General features: G+C 34.4%; 1 protein-coding gene across 2 annotated transcripts in view; it reads left to right on the forward strand.

Moving 5' to 3' along the window:
• Window positions 1-19,306, forward strand: part of LOC102508775 (transmembrane serine protease 11D) — a 47,242-nt gene that overhangs the window by 19,293 nt on the left and 8,643 nt on the right. For both annotated transcript variants that reach the window (XM_032459170.1, XM_032459161.1), the window contains 5 exons: window positions 1,707-1,825; window positions 8,144-8,211; window positions 12,120-12,277; window positions 15,613-15,651; window positions 18,255-18,432. In XM_032459170.1, the coding sequence (XP_032315061.1) occupies window positions 1,707-1,825; window positions 8,144-8,211; window positions 12,120-12,277; window positions 15,613-15,651; window positions 18,255-18,432 (562 nt within the window). The remainder of the gene's footprint in view (window positions 1-1,706; window positions 1,826-8,143; window positions 8,212-12,119; window positions 12,278-15,612; window positions 15,652-18,254; window positions 18,433-19,306) is intronic.

Consider the following 19,306-nt stretch of genomic DNA (forward strand, 5'->3'; position numbering starts at 1 on the left):
TGGGGGGGGGTGCTTTTTTTTTTTTAGTATACTAAACAACATTATTACCCAGGCAAGAATTATTCTAGCCAAGGGAAAAAAAACTCTCAATACTTTCATGATGCTAGAGTTAGTTCATATTGTTTTTCATTAATATGATTTCCTTCTTCATTTAATAACCTGATAAAGTTGTAAAAATAAAATATTACAAAGAAACTTAAGTTTCAACATCTAGAAGTTGGATGTACCTAAGTATTCATTAATTCATGCCCCGTCTCCTGAAAACAATCTTAGGAGCAGGACAGTTATGACAGGAGATGAATTTGCAGTTTAGAAGTAGCAAGGGGTAAAAAACAAACTTTAAAAAGGGTTCTGTTCTTTTTTGTCTTATTTTAATTTTTATTATGTCATAATAACTAGGAAACATAGACAAGAAACAGTATAAAGAATGCATATGCCCTGCTCATTCACAAACAACTTAACCTAGTATCTCAGTAAATATTCTTCCAGATGTTTTAATGTAGATATAATGTGTCAAGTTTCACTAGATAATCTATGTTATAACCTGTTTTTTTAACCTGAAAATATACTTTTGAGTTTTTTTTTTTTTTTAATTTCAGCTATAATCCTGTTAAATCGTTTAAATCACTGGGGTGGGGGCTGTGAGGGCATAAGGGTATGTGTGAGTATGGAGACTGAACAAGAAGAAATTTATTTATTGCAGTAACCAGGAATAATCTTTTCAGTCAATCCACTTTGGAAGTTGTGGCTTAATTTTGTTTTTGACTACATTTTGCTATCAAATCACCTGGAGTCAACTATGTCTAAGGTGAATTACAGAGGCAGGAAAAACAAATATCAAGTTTCAGATTAAACTAATGAATTTTCACTTTTAATGATACTGTGTTGTCACACAAACACAAAGCAAGGAGCCTAAGTAAGTCGTCTTCAAAGTGTATCCCAGTGACCACTTACAGTATTAGAAAGACTTATACTTCTGCCACAACGGACCACACTACTCTTTCCCCAGGATCCTCAACTCTTTCTCTGAGATACTTCTCTGCATAAATTACGTATATGAATGTTCAAAAGGAAGCAGGGATTTTTGCCTAGGAGATTATGTTATATCCATGTTCATAATGTTTCAAAGAGGTGTATAAGTATGTTTAGAGATTTTTATTTCCTTCCACAGCTTAATATAACCTTTGGAAGACCCTGTTTTGATGAAAATAATTCACACTGGACAACCAGATTAGATATCTTGTCAAAAGAGTTATTTTGTAGATTAGTCCAAAAAACTACTAACAAGATACTAACTCCTTTGAAAAGGATAGCATTTGAAATAATTTTTGAACTATTCAGAATTACTTTGGGTTACTCCTTAATAATAAACGAATAATAGCATATTATAGACATTAATATTTCTTAGATAAACAAATCTGCAATCACAAATCTCCCTAAAATATAGTAAGAATGAAAATTATACTTCTGAACAATTTAATTTCTCAAATAATACTGTTCTGATTTTCATATACTTTCAAGTTTCAGCTTTGCCAATCTTTTCAAAAACTGAAAAATAATTTTTTTATAGTTACATTTATATTGTTTAGAGTTTTCTTTCTTTCAAGGAAAGAAAAATTTTTAATTGTATAATATAACCTCTTGTAATCCTGTATAAAGATTACGTAGCAATGTGAGAATGATTCTGACTTTTCTTTGTTTTATAGATCAAAAATCTTATTTTTACCATAGCAGCTTTAAAATCCTAAATGTTGAATACAGTGATGAGTTAAGTTCACCAGTTACACAGAAATATAGAAATTTCTGTGGAAGAATTGAATCTATGGTAAGTTTTTAATTTTTATTCTTTATTATTTTTTGATTGAAGTATATGGTCAGCTTACAATGTGTCCATTTCTGGTGTACAACATAATGTTTCAGCCATCCATACACATACATATATTCCTCCTGTTTCTTCAATAAACATTTATCAAGCATCAATCCTGCCAAATGCCGTAGACATACAAAAAGTGGAGTAGATGCTGGATCCTGCCCTTGTGGAGCTTAGTCTAACACGGGAGATGAAACACACCTACAGATATTTATAACCCAAGATATTTAGTATGTGGCAAGATAGCAACACAGATGTGAGTTTGTGGTGAAAGGATAAATTATATCCAGCCATGGAGACCACTGACAGCTTCTTACAAAAGACGACTTTTCTGGCTGGCTATAGGGATGAGTAGGGCACACTACAGCTAAACCATGAGCCAAGGCAAAGAGAGGAGAATGTGCTTAGCTAACAAGATTGAGCTTTATTTTGCAGACAAAAAGTCTTGCACTAGAGGCAACATGATGGTAACAGGCTCTGACAGATTTGTGTTCAGAGATGTAAAAATTAGATTATAAAGAGAAGAGCCTGCACACAGTAAGACTAGTTAGAAGCTCATTACAGTGGTCCAGAAGAAAGCCAACGGGTTAAAAGCTTGAATAGGAAGTATTCCAGAAAATGGGGAAATGCAGATAAAGCTTCTGTTTTAGGCCTACCAAAGCAATCCACCTCCCCAACTTCCTACCTTCTCTTCCCAATCTGTTCTTTAAAAAATCAATAGGAATATTTAGTTTCATCATTTGTGTCATGAGATCCCACTGCTCAGACTTCAAACCAATGGACTTTCTTCAATTTCTTCAAGAAGCCACTGGAGATATATATCTCAGGAGGCCAGTCTGAGGACAGTTATTCATAACGAAGTTCTCATAACCATACAAAAACATCTTGTAAAGTTTCAACTGTGTACCCAGTTTAATAAAGGGAGCAAACTGAAAGTGTTCATATTGAGAATCTCAGCTTTATTATAGGGAATTAGAACTCAGCTATTTGTCATTATAGCAAGATGCCAGAGACGTCCTTGGCCCTAAAGAGGTCACTCAGTTCCCGCCAGACAGATCAGACAGGTCAGCTCATCCTTCATAGAGCGCATGTAAAATTGCCAAATTTGGAAAGAAACAGCTTAAAGCATAACATATAACATATATTCAGCAATGCAAAAAACTTGAAATAAATAAATTTATTTTGAAAAGCACTACCAGCACCTTTGGAAGATAGTAAGTCTTTAGAATACAATCCCCAAAGACAAAATTTTATACGATTTGTTATTATTGAATTAGTCTCAAAAATGGTCTATAAAGTAAATCATAATGTATATGTAAACCCTGTCATCAAAATGAAAATAATTTTAGTATTTTCTCTCTTATAAAGATAATGCAAAAATGTAGAAAATTCAGGGCATTCAAGAAATAATAAAGAAAGAAATACGCACAAAATCTCAATACTCAGCTATATCCACTATTAATATTTTGATGTTCCAAGTGCCTTTCTATGCAAACTACATAATCATACATGCACAAAGACATAATTTTCTGTCAATGGAATCAGACTATACATTCTTGTTTATTACTACTTTTCTCTCACAAATGTGCCACAGAGGTATATAAATATCAATGAATTAAGAAATATGTCATTTAAAATAACTAAACAGTATTATAGTGTGCAGTTGTATAACATTTTATTTAACCAGTCCTCTGTTGATCGACATTTAAATTGTTTCTAGTTTTTCACTATTGTATCAAATATTCTGATAACCAGTCTTGTTGATATATGCTTGCACACCTGAGTGATTACATTTTTGGGATGTATCCCCAGAAGTAGAATTATCAGAACATAGGGCTTATGCATTTTTTGTTTCTCCCTAGAGATTTTTAATTTTTTTCTTTGATTTTAATAAAGATGTTACTTTAGAAGCATTTTAGAATTATAGAAAAGTTGCAAAGGTAATATAGAGTTCTCATATATATTACATCCATAGTTTCCTCTATTATTAAAATCTTACATTATGATAGTATATTTATTGCAATTAATGAACCAATGTTAATACATTGTTATTAACCAATTCCATATTTTATTCAGATTTCTTTTGTTTTTACTTTATATTCTTTTCTGTTTCATGATCCCATCCAGAATACCAAATTACATTTACTTGTCATGTCTCCTTAGGCTTTTGGAGACTATAATAGTTCCTTAGATTTTTCTCATTTTTGATAACCTTGACAATTTTGAGGAGTACTGCTAAGGTGTTTTTGTACCATGTCCCACAGCTGTGGGTTTTCTGACAGTTTATCTTACAGTTAGACTAGAGTTCTGGGTTTTAGGGAGGAAGACCATAGAGGGAAAGTGTCATTTTTGTTACATCATATGAAATGGGTACATACGATGACTTATCTTTTGACTTCTCTTTTCTTGTTAAAATTTTCCTGTCATCCATGTTGCAAATATTTCTCTAATATGTGATTTGACTTTCCAACTTGTTTATAATCTAGGGATTTTTTAAATGCCAAATAGATTTAACTTTTAATGTAGCCCAAATTATCAATCTTTGCATGATTTCTCACTTTTGTGCCAGGTTAAAAATGGCTTTCTCCACTCCAAATACTTTTTAAAATGTTCACTCACATTTTCTTTTTTGTAATTTTATCATTTCAGTTTTTATAATTTTATCTTGATTCATCTGTAATTTATTTTGTAATAAAGTACAGATTCTGCTTTTTCCCCTAAAATAGCTAGGCAGTGGTACCAAAACAATACATTAAATAGGGGAATGGATTTCTCTGTTGTGCCTAAATCCACTAAATTCCTCCTTTTCTTTTTTCTGTACTCTCCTCTCTTCTACTGATTCATCTTTGCCTGTACCAGTATCAAGCTATTTAGAGGACTGTAGATTTATATTTAAACATATGGTAGACAAAGATTCCCCTTAAAATTTTTCTGATGTATGATTTCCATAGTTAATCTCATTTATTCATCCTTCTGCAGAACACTTTGAACATCTAAATCATTGTATGAATAATACTCTAATATAGTGCTTCATAGTTTACAAAGGACTTTTACGTATATTATCTAAACTTCAATTCATAATGGGCATATTATTTTTATAGATGGGTAAAGATTGTGAGATTAAGAAACATGTCGAAGGCTATTCAACTGGAAAGCAGTCGATCTAAAATTCAAACCAAGGTCTCCTGACTTCAAATCCAAGAATCATACCATTTACCAGTGATAACATGAGTACCATCATGATCCTTGTCCCATAGTCAACACTGTTATACTTAATGAGTGGTGGAATAGTCCCAGAAACATCTATCATATTGAGCACTTCACTTCTCCTTTCTGGTCTTCAGTTTATTCATTAGTAAAATAAAATCACTGGGCTAGATGATTTTATAGTACATTCTAACTCAAAAATTCCATGGTTATATGAGTTTCATGCAAGGTATCCAGGCCACCTATTCACCTGCTTTTCTTAACCTACTTCTCTGGCCACTCCTTTATCTCTGTGTCCTTTATAGGCTCACCCTCCTCTATACTGACATTAAATGTTGAAATTCCTCAATGCTTTGACCTACAGCCTCCTATTATTTCACACTGTTTTCTATCTCTAGATGATCTCACCCATAACCATTACTTCTGCCAACACTTACAAACTAATGACTCATTCTGTTTCCAGCCCAAACTTTTCCTCCGTACTTCAGACCTTTTCACTTAAATGTCAGCTTAATATCTCAACTTGGCTGTTTTAAAAGCATCTCAAGTATATTACGCCCCCAAATCAAATTCATGATCTCCCCATGCCATACTAGCCTTCTTCCAATAATCCTATCCCCATAATGACAATACTGTTTTCAGTTTTCCAAATTCATCCTTGACAAACTACTCTGTCATTCCAAATATCCCATCCATTACCAGCCACTATAGGTTTTATCTCCTGTATTTCCCTCAAATCCATTCATTTCTCTCCATATCTGCTACCACCACGTCCATCTAAGCCATCACTTCTACAGTGAAGTACTAAAATAGCACCATAAGTAATTTGGATTATTTTGTACCTAAAATTGATTAGCCATATGCAGTATCTGACTTTACTGTCCTCTTGTTTAAAACATTTCAGTGACTTCCCATTATTTATGTTAAAGACCAAATGCAAGACTTTCATGGTCTGGCCTTTCTATCATTCTAGCCTCCTTGCTTTCTGTAAAACAACTGCACTGGCCTTAAACACAATCTACTTATTCCCACCTCAGGACTTTGCATGTGTTATTCACTCCACCACTGAAGCTTTTTTTTTTCCATGAATATTACTGAGGTTTGAGGATTCTAGACTACTATAAAATTCAAAGATACAATTACCACCCTCAATCAGGAGAGAAATATAAAATAATTCTTTTCCTTGTTTTTTTGATTTTTGTCCCTTGTAATAAAAGGGTCAATAGTACAGGTTACAAAATCAAAGAAGTGTGAAAGTAAACTCATCTGACCCATTAAACAAGTACTAATTTTGAAGGGAGGGAAAAGGCCAAAAGGTTGCAGGTTAAGAAAGCAGATGTGTAGCCTCTGAGAGCTGCAGTAGCCAACTATGTACAGATCACTTCTGAAGAAATCGAGAGGAAGAAAGGTTACAAGATTCATTCAAGTTCTCATAACAAACTAACTTACCTCTGTGTCCTGTCTACTGCCCTTTCCACTATACTATTGGCTTCCTCTTCAAGCAACTGTTCACTGATTTTCTACCAAGTGTTTGTCAAGTTCCTCTGAAAGAGTTTAGAATTTTCACCCACTCTGTGAAATATGGGATCTTATCCATAGCCTTCTTCTTTTATCCCTATATATGGATATCAATCAATTAATTAACTTGCTTTTCTTAGGCTTATTATCTTAGTCCTCACAATATTTTCCACATAACAAAAATGTAACAATTAAAGTGGATTTTTAGCACTTTGGTCCAGTCTAGCTTGTGTCAGTGCAATACCAGATCATGAATTAAAATATAATTACAAGAAATGTTTACCCAAATTTTAGCAATTCCTTAAGTTTTAGGTTCAGTTCCTTTTACTTCTGTTACAGTCAAGTAAAATTAAAGCTAGATCAGTTTATCAAAATACCTCCTACAATATACCACGGTAGTAAACATTAAAATCCACCCTTCTACATAGTTAACTAGAATATAGCTCACCAAATGACTGATTCTATAATTCTGTAGATTTAGATCATAAAATTTTGAGTGACTTTTTGCTTTCTTCTTAATACTAATATTTCTTGAATTTTTAAAAAAGAAATATAAATTATTTTGCTAAAACTAATAGCCTCATAATTCTTAAAAATGTTTAAAGCCTCTAGAAAGAAAAAATTTTATCATTTTGTCTAACAACTGGTTGGTGCGATATCAGCTTAACGGAACAGATATTGAAAAAATAAGATATAACATGATGCAATAGACATTGCATAAACTTTACAATCTCAAGACCAGTTGGCTTCAAATCCTGGCTTAATATAATATTCAGCATGCAACTTAATTTCCCCATCTTCACCTTTTCATGTTCACCTCCACCTGGTACAATCTCACAGTACAAGCCAATGGAATCTACTCCCCATTATGAAAGCTCAGTACATCTCACCCACATCTTGGGGGTAACTATTCCAGTCACAGAACAACTGCTAGTTCACTGTGAAGCTAAATGTTATACCTCAAGAAGACCGTCCTTGCTGGCACTGAGCAATAATAAAATGGGAAAGTTAAGGTTAATTCAAAAAATACCAATTGATGCTAAAAATAACCTATGATGCTTGCTTAGGCATTAATCAGAAACAAGAAAAAGATCAAGATTACTCCTCTTCTTTTTTCATAAAGCTCTCCATTGCTGCTCATTTTAATCTAGTTTTACCCATTTAAGAACAGTTGTTGCAGGATCACACACTGCATCAGTGGACTCCCCTAGTGTTGGCCCAACCCACCTTGGGAACAGCCAACAAATCACATAACATGGGCTCTCATTGAGTAAAACATCTGCTATGCTTAGAATGGCTTCTAGTGAAGAGTATCTTGTCCATTACTATCTTTGTGTAATAAATGAAGAAACAGGCACTGCATAAGAAGTCTACATAACCTGACTTAATCGATCCCATGTGTTCTGAGATGGAACTGAACTAAACAGAACTGAACTCAAAACTTTAGTCTCTGTTCCTCATTAATACAGTTCTATGTTGCAAGTTAGGGTAGAAAGAGGAAGGAGAGAAAGACTGTAATTAGAGAGGTTTTTTCCTTTCTTTCTACAGATTTCTAAAACATTCAGAGAGTCAAATTTAAGAAATCAGTTCGTCAGAGCTCATGTTGCCAAACTGAGGTGAGTAAAACTACATCCAAACATATATAAGCATAGATACAATTTGGTGCGTTTGACTTTGTTCACAGCATGGAGAGTGAATGAGATGTTCACACAATGTGTTGCAGTATCATGAAAATAGTATCATGGGCAGCTTTAAACAATGCCAAAACAAAAACAAAACATGCCACATATGGTCTATATACCTACTAATGTAAATAAACACATTACTTCAGTTCTTGGCAGGAAAAGGAGGAAAGGGTAGAGAGATGGTTGGGTGAAGGTACAGTAACAGGGCTATTATATTATATAAATACTGGAGATACTGTTCACAATGCAGTCCATGTAAACAATGCCCCAAGAGATGTGCAGTGCAATGTCCTGGGCATGCTCATCCAAGATCAGACCACTAAGCCAACATCAAAAGCAGCTTTTTGGTTTTTGTCTGCCTGGAATACTATTAATATAAAGGGTGCTGTGGCCAAATCCAGACATGTCTGTCATGAATTAATAATAGGGGAAGTTGCAGTATACATGCTAGTTATTTGCTGTTCCTACTTTAGCTGAATATGGACCTATCCTTGTGATGTGATGTGATAGCTCTCCCAACTAAAACAGCTACTCTTATGGACCCTACCACTAATGCCCCAAATGTCCACATTGCTCAATCCATCAAGTAACATACAAAAGTTCTTCAGAAGAGAGATAAGTTATACTAATTCTTTCTCAAACACTAACTACACAAGAAAATTAATTTTTCTTTTTCTCAGTAGAGTCACTACTTAAGTACCCAGAAGTATAGAGCTCTGGTCAGATAAGATATGCTGAGGAATTCAAGGAGTAAGAAGAATACATGGGAAGAGTATTTTCCAAAATGTATTTCAGTCAGTTCCGTGCAGATTCATCTTAGCACTTTCGTGGTAAAGTCTCTGTTCCAGTCACCAGTTCACAATAGTGGTAGAACTGAATGCGCCATCTGCATTTTTCTCTTTTTGTTTACTTCCCACTTACTGCTTTCAGGGGCTTCACTGCTGCCTATATGCTAATATTCTCAAAGTTGCATCTTCAGGCCAGTCTACTTTTCTCATCTCTAGACACGAATATACACAGCTATGTACTTGATATCATTATATGGATATCTTGCAGACCATTCAACTTTCATATGTCCAGACCTGAACCTAGCATCTCTCTCCGACCAAATATGTTACTCTTCTAGTGTTGCCTGCCTCTGTTAATGGTGTCACCTTCAAATAGTTACTCAAGCAAGAAATATAAAAGTTATCTTTAATTCCTGCCTCCCTTTCAACCTACACATCCAATCATCTAATCTCCACAATTCTATTTCTTACATATGTCTAAGAGCCATAACTTCTAACACAGTAACCTCAACCATCTCTCTCCTGGACTACCCACAGCCTCCTGATGAGTTTTCTTTCCTCCAATCTTGCTCCACTCCACATTCTACAGCAGAAAGAAAGAGTTTTTGAAACAAGAAGCTAAACATATTATTCGCTTAGTTAAAATTCTTCTAATGGTCACTCCTTACCCTTACGATATATCAAATACCATATATAAATAAGAATTATGTGTATATGTATAATATATATGCATCAAAGATACATGTATTCTTCATACATATATATATATATGTTTCCTTGAGAATATATATATAAAACAAAACTTTACTAAACCTCCCTATATTGCATTTTCTCCTACCATCTCTATTTCTGAGCTAGTCTTTTACCACTTTCCACTTTGTTCTTTACTCACCAGTCCCACTAGACTGCTTTCAGTTTCTTCACTCTCAACACTCTCTCTAACCTCAAGATCGTCATATATGAACTATTTTCTCTGCCTGAAATACACATACACACACACTACTTTCTCCCCCTTCCCCTTCTGTTTTAAAATATACTGCGTTAATAGAAAATTTGAGGTACAGTAAAGCCAACAAATCAGGAGATGATGACTTCTGAGAAGACATTTTGTTATTCACAGTTCCCAAGAGGACCGGACATGACTCTTTGATAGAGTTGTTATGAAAAGCAAATAAATTAGGAGTAAAACAGTCCTGTCTGAACATCTATTTATGTGTTTATCATTCACTAAACATCCCTCTTCTCTGAACTGCATATTCGTATCTTTTCTGGTTTTTCTTTTCATTATTTGTCTTTTTCTCATTGATTTGGAGTTCTGTGTTAATAGTAGGTACCAAATATTTGTTGCTTTGAGTTGCAAATATATTCTCTCTGACTACAGTATATCTTTACACTTTGTTTATGGCATCTTTTGCTGTAGAAAATCAGTTGCAAAATGTCTTATTTAAGAAATCCTTTCTCCTTGTGTATATAAAGACATTCTTCCATAAATCTGTAAATTTTAAATTGTTGCTGGTTCATATTCAAGTACTTTGTTTGTGTGTGGTACCAGGCAGAGATTTAATACTTTACATATGAGTTATTTTCCTTTAGATTAGCAATGACGCTTCTATGATACACTGTTTACATATGTCTTATGAGTCTGTTTCTGGGTTCCTATTAGACAATAATAGGAATTCTGTTCATTTCCATTAAGCTTAATTCCTATGTCATTCAAATAAAACCTACTACTATGGATTTGTCTATTTCTCCTTGTTCAGTACACTTTGAGCACATATTATCAAGTGCCTATATGTTTAGAATCGTTATATCTGCCTCATGAATTATTTCTTTTATCAAGGTATTAATCCTTTTCATTCCTAATTAATGTTTTTCAATTTTATAATCTCTAATGTCTGATATTATTATGCTACATTGACTTTCTTGTGTTTTTTTTCCAATATATCTTTCCATCATTTTTAACATTCATATATCCTTACAGGTTAGCTATTTCTCCTAAAACAGGAAGACAGATAGATTATATTTTCCAATGCATTCTGATGATCTTTGCCTTTAACTAGAGAGTTTAGACAGTTTCCACTTATTCTGATGACTGTTACATTTGGATTTATTTTTTCTATATTCTCTTGTGTTCTCTACCCTGCTTTTTCTATTGCTTTCTTCTACTGTCTTGCCTTCTCTCATGTGATTGCATTTTCTTCATTTTCTTTTTTCCTTTTACTAATTTAGAAGTTCTACATTCCGTTTATTTTATTTTAGTGATTACTCTTGAAAATTTAAACAAGGAAAGTTTGTTTAATCCACTACCCTCTTCCAAATAATACAGGGAACTTGGGACTCTTATTCATTCAATAATACATGAATACATTCGTGTATTATTGATATTTCAATTCCACCTTATTTGTAATGCCTGCAAATAAGTCATTATAATTATACTGTCAACGTCTTTTTGGATTACCAGTTTACCATTTTCTTTGTTTCCTATTTCTCCTTGTACCTAATACCCTCCTTCTGGGTTCAATTTCCTTCTTACTGAAGTACATCCTTTATAAATTCTTTCACAAGAGTACATGAATAATAAACTATATTTTCTAATTTTGCTTTGATGTGATAAATGTCCTTATTTTAGCCTTATTCTTGAATAATGCTTTAGTGTGGATATAAAATTCTAAGTTGAAAGCTATTTTCTCTCAAATAATCTTCATAACAACCCATTTTAATGTAAAGAGACAGATATGGAAAGATTTAAGAAAAAAAAAACACTTACTCAAAGTCCAACAGTAAATGGCAGAGCCGGAGCTGGCATTCAAAGTCTGACATTCAGACTTCAAAGGAAACTGTTCTGAATGGTGGTACAGTGTACTATGCATTGAAATCAAGTATTTGTGGGATAGCATTGTGATATATCATTACATATGCAAACATTGTTATGTGAATCTGTCCTAAAGTTAAATATCTCAAGTAAATTTTTTAATGCTTATCAATAAAAATACATAAAGAGAATAGCAGAAAATTATCATAATTGACATTTCTAAAAATATGGTTTTTCAGGCAAAGTGGTAGTGATGTGATAGCAGACATTGTCATGAAATTTAAATTCACCAGAAAAAACAATGGAGCATCAATGAAAAGTAGAATTGAGTCTGTTTTACAGCAAATACTGAATAACTCTGGAAGCCTGGCAATAAACCCTTCAACTGAGATAACATGTAAGTATAATTTTTTAACACACTATTTCATTTCAGTATATCCCTTTACCAGTTCTAATTCATGTTTTAATTGAATGAGAAAATGACTTTTTTCTTTGAATTAAACTTTATGAAAGCAACTTACTATAAACCTAGATATAATATACAGCTCTCTAATATAAAACATTCTAAAGTTTAAAGAATCATTTAGCATTCAAATAGGAAGTTTAATTTGCTAAAAATTCTTTATTATTTTTCCTCTGATCACGGGGATGTTGTCAGATGTTCAGTATGTAGGTATGTTGTAAGAGTGTTAAATAGCTGCTCAAGGTCAGAGGACAATTTAATTAAGGATCCACCTCACTCAGAACAGAGCATGCAATTGGAAGGTGTCTAGCAAATACTTATGAAATAAAGAAAGAAATTAGAATATTTTAAAATACCCCAATCTCCTCTCTGAAAATCCTCTCTACTTCTGCCTGGAATGGAATCTATTTCCATTGTTTTGCATTCCTATTGCTGTCAAAATTGGCCCAAGCCAACATTCATTTCTTGCATGAACTACTGCACTAGCCTCCATGCTACTTGCCTATGCTTTGTTGGCCTTTTCCAATGTATTGTCCACATATTGATTAAGGAAATATTTTAAAATATAAATACAATCTGGCTTAAAAGCCTCCCATGCTTCCCAAAAAACAAAACAAAAACAAAAACAAAGCAAAAATGCCACCTATAAGCAGAATGCCATGTTTCTTGGTTTGCCTAGGGCAGTTCTGGTTCACATCAATTGCCCTTTACCTGTCCTGGTTTGGACAATAAATAATATGGTCATCTCATCTAAAGTACTGTATAATCTGGCTCATATTTACCCCTCCAGCCATTTATTACATCATTCTCTTCTTCTTTCACAATTCTCTGGCGACACCTTCACTTTCTCCACCTGCCAAGATTCTTTCCTGCCTCAGGGCTTTTACATACATTGTTCCAGTTTCATATAACACTCCCTAGATCACCCCTTTGCATCTGTCAAGTCTCATCTGAATCATTTCTTTCTAATGTAAGCCTTTTCTAACTTCCATTACTAATTTGTATACCTCTGTCATAGACTCCTCCATTTTCCTTCACAGCACTTACCACAATTGAAACTACAAAATTACTTCAGATTTTTATCATTTTCATTCTACTCTAAGTTTTCTAAAGGCAAGAACCAGTCTGCCTTGTTCATCCTTTTGTCCTTCTCCTTCCCAGTATTACCACATGATAGGTACTCCACTAATATTTATTATATAACTTTTAAAAAGGAATTACTTAATAGAATTTAAGGACACTCCTCCAACTGTGTCATGTACTGGTTGCCTAACAGACTATGATTGCTTCACAATAAGCACAAGATTAATGGATTTTGTGGCTCCCACACTGAGCTGGTATTCAATTAGCATGTATCTATTACAGCTTTACAAGTTGTTAAAATTCTGAAATGCTTTCCTACCTGTTGGTAAACAATCACTGCACCAGGCCCACAAAGTTGCATCCCCAGCTCCTCCAAATTCTCCCATCCCTACCCTGTACTCCCAGCTCCTCCCCCTACAACTACAGAGTTAATGCTTAGCACAGCAAGGACTTCCAAGACACCGTTCCAGCTCCATGGGTCCTTCCTGACTGGATGATGCTCATGTATTACAGTCTGTTTAATTCTTAAAAGAACCACGTATTATAGATCCTCTCATTGTGCCCACTCAAAAAAGACAGATAATTGCCCAGTGTCATACAGTCAGCATGAAGGGGAGTCAGTACTGAACTAAAGTCTCCTTTGTTCAAAGAATGAGAAGGAATGGTCAGCTCTTTTTATTCCATGTCTCTAAAAGGATGTTTTGGTTCCTTTAAGACTTACAAAGCAGATGTGATACTCAAACACTGTGAAACTTCTGGCAGCAAGTAAGTTTGCATAAATTGATTTTAGAGGGCATGAAAACCTTTCTGAGAGGTTTAGATTTACCTTATAGGAAATAAGAAGCTGATTTCTCATTAAAAGATTTCAAGCAGAGAAGGATATAATCTGGTATCTACATTTTTGGAAATGTCAGTCTGATAAAGCAGAGGTGGATGCATTGAAAAGTAAAAAGTGGAGGCAGGAAACCCAGTTTGAAGGTCATTATAATAGTATAGGTGTCAAATGATGAAAGCATGAACAAAAGTGGTAGCCAAAGGGATGGGAAGATGGGGCTAATTCAATGGATAGTTAGAAGCTAGAAGGTACAAAATTTAGAAACCAAGTAGATGTGGAAATGATGAGAAAGGAGGAGTTAAGAGGCCATTTCAGACTTCTAGCTATTGGTGGAAGTGATGTCATTTACTAAAGGAGGAAATAAAAGTAGCAAATTTGGGATAAAATTTGGCGACACTGAGTTTCAGATGGCTGTTGGACATGCAAAGAAAATTGTTCTTCCATAAGCTGATCTTAAACTTTAGTAGATGGACCTTTACTATCCAGTACTAACATATTTTCCTTTCTGTGTTCTCCCACCACTTCCCTACACACAACAATTGTATTCGCTCTCCTGACTTTACTGCTCCACAAACATCTTACACTTTCATGCATTTGTGCCCACTATGCCTTCCACATGGAATGCCTTTTCGCTTCTTGTCTGCCTGAAAAATTCCTCTTAGGTCTTCAAAATACAGCTTAAATGTTATTTTCACTGTGATAACTTCTGTGAATAAGATAGCATTAGTGACCCTCTCTCTTCTCCTCTCTACTTTGCACTTAAATTTATTTGAATGATTCCTATATTAATTTCTATCTGTAGAGTATGTAAGGGCAGACCCCTCGTATTTTGCTCACTGTTATACCTACAGTACTATGAATAATACCAGTAGAATAATACAGATACAGCTATGTGGACATACATACATAGTAAAATAAGTGAAAAGTTATCTTATAGCATTTATTACATCGTATCTCAATGACTTTGCTTATATTTCTGCTTTTCCAAGTAAACTGAGAGACTTGAAAGCATGGATAGCTTTTTTTTTTTTAACTTTTTTTATTGAGTTATAGTCATTTTACAATGTTGTGTCAAATTCCAGTGGAGGGCTTTTCAGTAACTTTAAAGTATCTTTTAAGAGTTTGATGAGAAATGAAAGCATAAACTTCAACCTCCGTAACAATAAATTGGAGGAAGATTATAAACACTTATTTCTAGGGCTTATGACTTAGAGATTCTTTCAGCAGGTCTGGGATAGAGCCTAGGAGTCTATATGGGACTACTGAGGACTACTCTTTAAGAAATTAAGATAAAATGATACACAGTCCTTTTTGTTTTGATCGTACTCCTTTTTTTTTTTTAAAACAACAGCAATAACTGACCAGGATGCAGTAAACATTCTCACTCAAGGTAAGCTTTTAAATTACTTTGTAGATATGGTTTACGAAGATAAAAAGATTAAATGTTCAGATGATTTGTACTCTTTGCCAAGGCAGTGTCTATCACAGTGGTATCTTTATTGTTAGTTCACTCATGTGGGTTCTTGTTGAGATTAAGACTTTGTTGATTCTGTTGGCCTAGGAATGATGTTTAGCTTTCGCCTCCTTTTAGAAGAAGGAAGTAGAAGTGCTATTCCACCCACACTGTATCAAGTTTGATCTCATTAAAGTTTTCTTGGCAGCTTTGGGAAATTTTTCCTGCCCTGGTTCTACGGTAGCATTTCAGTAGACTTGTAAGTTATGTTTAGTGGCACCATATATATGGTTTCTCCTAACCAGAATAGCTTGCTTTATTGTGGATTGGGTTAAGCATAAAGTATAATAAAAAATAACAAAAAAGCATTATCAGTTTTATATTTATTACATAAAGGAAAAGTCACTATTTTCCAGTGTCATTCTGCATACTCTCAGGCTGGGATAGCAGAAATATAATCTTTAGAAAACAGCAGTTTACCTCTCTGGCCAATAAAATGTAGTTATAAATTAGTTCAATATACATTGATAGCTGGCCTATCTCAGATACTTAAGTGATTTTGGAAGTTAATGCTTCCTCTATGGGTGTTTCCCAACTTCATTATATATTGAATTAATGCTTCTTTTTAATTAAAATGTGCTTAAATAATTTAATTGAGAATTTGGTTGAAGGATTCAGCAAAGGAACCTATATTCTTATTGGAAGTACATGTATATTCTTAATGAAGTCTAGTCCTCTATCTATGAGATCTGTTAGAAAAAATGCCTTTGGATGGTTGTCTTTCTGAAGCAATGTCACTACTTTAGAGCTACTCCAGCAATAGAAATTATTGGTGGCAATTTACCTCTAATTTCTTAGTAATGGACTAAACAAGAGGACACAAATCATGCAAATGGGAGTTGAGAGGAGTTGAGTGATCAGCCCACTCCCACCCATTTCAGCTCTGGCCATTGGAGTGTCATGGGCTCTCTTAAGATGTTTAAATAAACCTCATCTAGATCCTTAGAACCCCTGTCACCCTAGAGAATATTCTGTGGACCTAAAGAAACTCCTTTTCCAGGGCATATTTAGTAATAGAGTCAGTTATGGAGGTGGACTGGACCCTCCATAATGAACTACATTACCTCTACAGAGTATTCTTGATGAGAGGATTTTTCCTCCAACTTCATTGTGCACATGAATCACTTGTTAAAATGCAGCTTCTAACAAGTTCTGAGAATCTAATGTACATCTTGGTGACTATAGTTAGTAATACGGTGTTGTATACATGAAAGTTGCTGAGAGTAGATCTCAAGCATTCTCACCACATACCCACACACACAGAAGAGTTAACTATGTGAGGTGATAACTGTTAATTATCTTGATCTTGGTAATCATTCTACAATGTATATGTATGTCAAATCACCATATTGTATACTTTAAATATGTACAATTGTATTCGTCAATTATTCCATAAAAGTTGGAGAATAAAGTACAACTTTTGATTTGTTCCCTGATGTGGGTCTGAGTCAACATTTCTTTTGTTACTGTGGTATGACTGACAAATAAAATTGTAAGATATTTAAAGTGTACAATGTCATGACTTGATACATGTATACATTATGAAAAGATTCACCTCATCCAGCTAATTAGCATGTCGGTCACCTCCCATATTTATCACTGCCCTCCCTTTTTTTTGTGTGAGAACATTTAAGTTCTACTCTCTTGGCAAATTTCAATTATATATTTCAATTATATAATACAGTGCCATCAACCATAGTCAATATGTTATACATCAGATTCGCAGACCTTATTCATCTCATAGCTGAGAGTTTACACCCTTTTACCAAACTCTCTACTTCCTCTGCTCCCTGGCAACTACTTTCTACTGTTTCTAGACATTCGACTCTTTTAAAAAAAATTCCACGTATAAATGATACCATGCAGTATTTGACTTTGTCTGGCTAATTCCCTTAGCATAATACCCTACAGGTTCATCCATGTTGTTGCAAGTGAGAGGAGTTTCTTCTATTTTAAGGCTGAATAACATTCCTGTGTGTATGTGTGTCTCTCTGTGTATGTACGTATACCACATTTTCTTGATTCATTCATCTACTGACAGACAGGTTGTTTCCAGAAAGAACCAACATTTCTAACAAGCTCCTAGGGGATGCCCATGCTGCAGGGCCACAGACCACACTTTGAGTAGCAAGGCTACTAAGAGATGGAAATTTCCCAGAGTACCTATGGCCTGAGCTGGTACCTCCAGCACTGACCTATCTTAACCCCTACTCCTGAAGAATTCCAGAGAATTCTGAAGCTACTCCAGAATTTGAAACCTCCATGCCAATTAAGTTCAGAAATGTTCTCTAAAGTGTAAGTCCACAGACAACAGTCACATAAGTACTCTAAAAATATAACACATTGATCAAGCACTTGGAAAGCCTAGCATGTCAAGGGAAAAAATACATAAAAGGCATAAATGATGGAGAAACTCTTACAACATCTCCCAAATATTAGAATCATATCTTCCCAGCTCATTAATTCCCTTTTCCCATTAGAATGTGGGGCCCGTCCAGACCTAATAACATTGTCTGAGGAGAGAATCATAGGAGGCACTCAGGCTGAGGAAGGAGACTGGCCATGGCAAGTCAGTCTACAGTGGAATAATCTTCACCACTGCGGAGGTGTCTTGATCAGTAGCACGTGGATACTGACAGCAGCTCACTGCTTCAGAAGGTAAGGCCACAGTTAACCTACCCATCTGGGAACAACCAGGTGAGACACATACATGAGGGCTCTACCCACACCCCAGAACTGAATATGTTCAAATTGATTCAGAAATAATATAATACAAGAAAAATAATAAATCTTACCTTCCTATTCATGATAGAAATTATATTCTCCTTCAGCTTGCTAATTTGTATTCCTATTTCTGTTTTAGGTAATGGTATATCATCATGGTAAAGAACAAAGATTTATATGTCAGAATGTTTAATCCAAAGCCTAGCTTAGGAAATCTACTGAATCTCTATAACCCTTTTTTGTTCTTCAAATTAGGGGCAAATTAGGGACATACTATTATCTATGTCTTACTGTTACTGATACGATTAAATACATTAATATAAACATGTTAAATATAAGCAAACTATATTGTTGCAGAAAATTTGCTCATTTTGTCATGTAAACTAATCAGCAGGCTGATGGCTGATCTCAGATTGCCCTATGGCATCAATTTATTCTTTCAACTTCTAAAAAAATTGAGTATCTACTATGAGCAAGATCTGAACAATCAAGTCAATCAAAACTTATTCCTCAAAGCTTGAACCCTGAGCTCTCCTCAGATTGCGTTATTTTCTTCTCCTGGACTCTGCTTACATTTCTGCACTGAAGAGCATTTGCTCAATCTGCTCCTTCTCTCTAAAATATCTCTACCAAATCTTTTATGGGAATTCTGTAAAATCTTTACTATTTCTAAGAAGTCCTTTGCAGAACTGAAAGTACTGCCTCATAATAGCATGCCTGTTACAAAATTGTTAAATTAAGAGGAAGTAAAGGTTGACTAGTGCACAATTTCTGAACAAAAGTTTTAGGAAACCCCAAATTATTCTGA

This window comes from Camelus ferus, chromosome 2 (assembly GCF_009834535.1).
Source record: "Camelus ferus isolate YT-003-E chromosome 2, BCGSAC_Cfer_1.0, whole genome shotgun sequence".
NCBI lineage: Eukaryota > Metazoa > Chordata > Mammalia > Artiodactyla > Camelidae > Camelus > Camelus ferus.